A 2347-nucleotide genomic window follows, 5' to 3' on the forward strand; every position below is an offset into this window, starting at 1 on the left:
CTAGGGGTCCTGACTTCCTTGCTTGTCTTCTCCCTTTTTCTGCTCTTCAACTGGACCTTGGGAGCTCAGTCCCTTTCTCTGATGATACTTCTCTAGAATGGCTGAAATGGGGAAATGCAAGCTCTTTCCCTGAAAACCTCCATGCCAAACTGTTCCATCATCATGCCTTTACTCATTCCTGAATATCAGAGGTTCTATGAGAAAACTGAAAGTTGAGAGATAAATTAGACTAATTGATTTCAGAGATAAATAAGGTGAGGATATAATCCGAAACTTCAAACAGCATTTTTAAAACTTCATTATAATGGTTGCAGGAGACTGTAGTGGCATTTCAATTGTATTTTAACAAATAAAACTTGCTTGGTGTTCAGGAGAGTGAAACAGCCACATTGGTCAGCCTCACAGCAAGGCAGTGGTAACACACATCATTAATTCCAGTATCCACATTAGTTTAGTTGCCATAAAAATCAAGCAGGGCTTGCCTTTAATCCCAGAACTAGAGAGGATTATAAAATGGAAAGAAACATCTCAGAGACAGTATCATTCTGGGATTTCTGGAAGCAAGATTGCTATTTTATGACTGAGGTTGAGGTAAGAGTCTGTGGCTGGCTGCTTGACTTTTGTGGTCCTCAAGTTTAAACACAACTCCTTTCCCTGAATTCCTTAAAATTGTGTGAAGGATACTTACTAGTTTATGCTGGGTTTGCTTTGAGATTAAAGCTCTCATCTCAATCTTAAATTAATGTTCCCCAGGATTTCCACAGAGTGAATTCTGGGGTGCTCTTTGAATTTCTATTTCTCTATTAGTCTGGAACCTGGAGTCCAGTGTGTACTCAGCATAAGAGAGACTTTACACATGAGAGAAAACAAACCCATTTAGCCTCAATTTGCTATTTCATGCTTTTCCACTCTTTCCCTCTCCAATCATCCCTTCTTTTAATTCATGTTTTCTTACTCTAAGTTTCTTTTGCTGTTGTGAATTTTTGAGAATATTTTATTATTTTCCTAGTGCTGTTAATCTGAGATAGCTTTCCTAACACTTCTGCAAAAGCAAATTGGTTTAATATGTCTTGGATTTTAAGACAAAGTTGTTATTAGAGTACCTAATAGATTTCTGTTGGAAAGCTATAAGCTGATTTCTTTCAGTGATCATTCTGCCTTTGGTGTTATTTTTGTCTGCTGATTGTCACTAGCCACTCGATCACACTGCTCAGACATTTCCTTATGTATTTGCTGACTGCTTTGCATGGGCCCTTCCTGGCCAGCCCAGCTGCTAAGAATTTATAAACCAGACTTTTACAATGTGAACTGAGATGCATGAGTCTGGCAAGAGGAGCAAGATGAAGTCACAAACAAATGTCCTCATGTCCCTGCTGCTCTGGGTGTCTGGTGAGAAATATTATAATTTTCAAGTCACTTCTTTGTATATTAGAAGTTTACAATGTGTGCTAGGACATAATATTTTTTACAGTATTATTAAGATATACACTGACAAGGTGACATTCCAAAGTTATTAAATAATAAATCTCAACTGTTACCATATTCTGTGATTGCATATTATAAATCTTCATTTTGTATTCTTTTGCAGGTGCCTGTGCAGATATCATAATGACCCAGTCTCCATCCTTCATGGCTGTTTTAATAGGAGAGAAGGTCACCATCAGCTGCAAGTCCAGTGAGAGTCTTTTATACAGTAAAGACCAGAAGAACTACTTGAACTGGTACCAGCAGAAACCAGGACATGCTCCAAAACAGTTAATCTACTATGCATCTACTCGGGATTCTGGGGCCCCTGATCGCTTCATAGGCAGTGGATCTGAGACAGATTTCACTCTCACCATCAGCAGTGTCCAGGCTGAAGATAAGGCAGATTATTACTGCCTACAGCTTTATAAATCTCCTCCCACAGTGTTTCAGCCTCCAACATAAACTTCTGAGAGTCTCAACAGCTGCCTACTCCACAGACTGCCCTGCACCTGCACACTTCTGTCTTCTGAAGTGTGCCTAAAACTCTGATCAAAACATTTTCAGAGCTGGGGAAGATATAGGGTTTAAATGTCTCAATTTTTTTGGTATGAAAATTCTGTATGTGAAAAAGCAGCGGAGAATTCAGTATTATCTTTCTATGTCGTTTGTAACTCAATACCACAGACTCTTTTGCTTGAGTATGAAGGATTTATCTTTCTGTAGTTCTGGACTTCTGGTATCCATCATAGGACTCTCTGGGCTGAAGTGATGGTGGTGACAATTTTTTTTTTTTTTGCTTTTTTGCTTTGGAAGCTGTGGGAAAGGGTTTTTTCCCACTTTTCCATATTATATTCTTTAGGGCTTTCTTACATCCTTAATG

The 2347-nt window shown here is 38.7% G+C and overlaps 1 gene segment (V, D, J or C); it reads left to right on the forward strand.

Moving 5' to 3' along the window:
* Positions 1-1594: 1594 nt before the first annotated feature.
* LOC126495996 (immunoglobulin kappa variable 4-1-like) lies at positions 1595-1945 on the forward strand. The segment is given in 1 exon segment: positions 1595-1945. A coding segment is annotated over 1 exon segment (321 nt).
* Positions 1946-2347: the final 402 nt, after the last annotated feature.

This window comes from Alexandromys fortis, unplaced genomic scaffold (genome assembly GCF_014885135.2).
Source record: "Alexandromys fortis isolate MF-2015 unplaced genomic scaffold, M_Fortis_MF-2015_v1.1 scaffold_789, whole genome shotgun sequence".
NCBI classification, from domain to species: domain Eukaryota; kingdom Metazoa; phylum Chordata; class Mammalia; order Rodentia; family Cricetidae; genus Alexandromys; species Alexandromys fortis.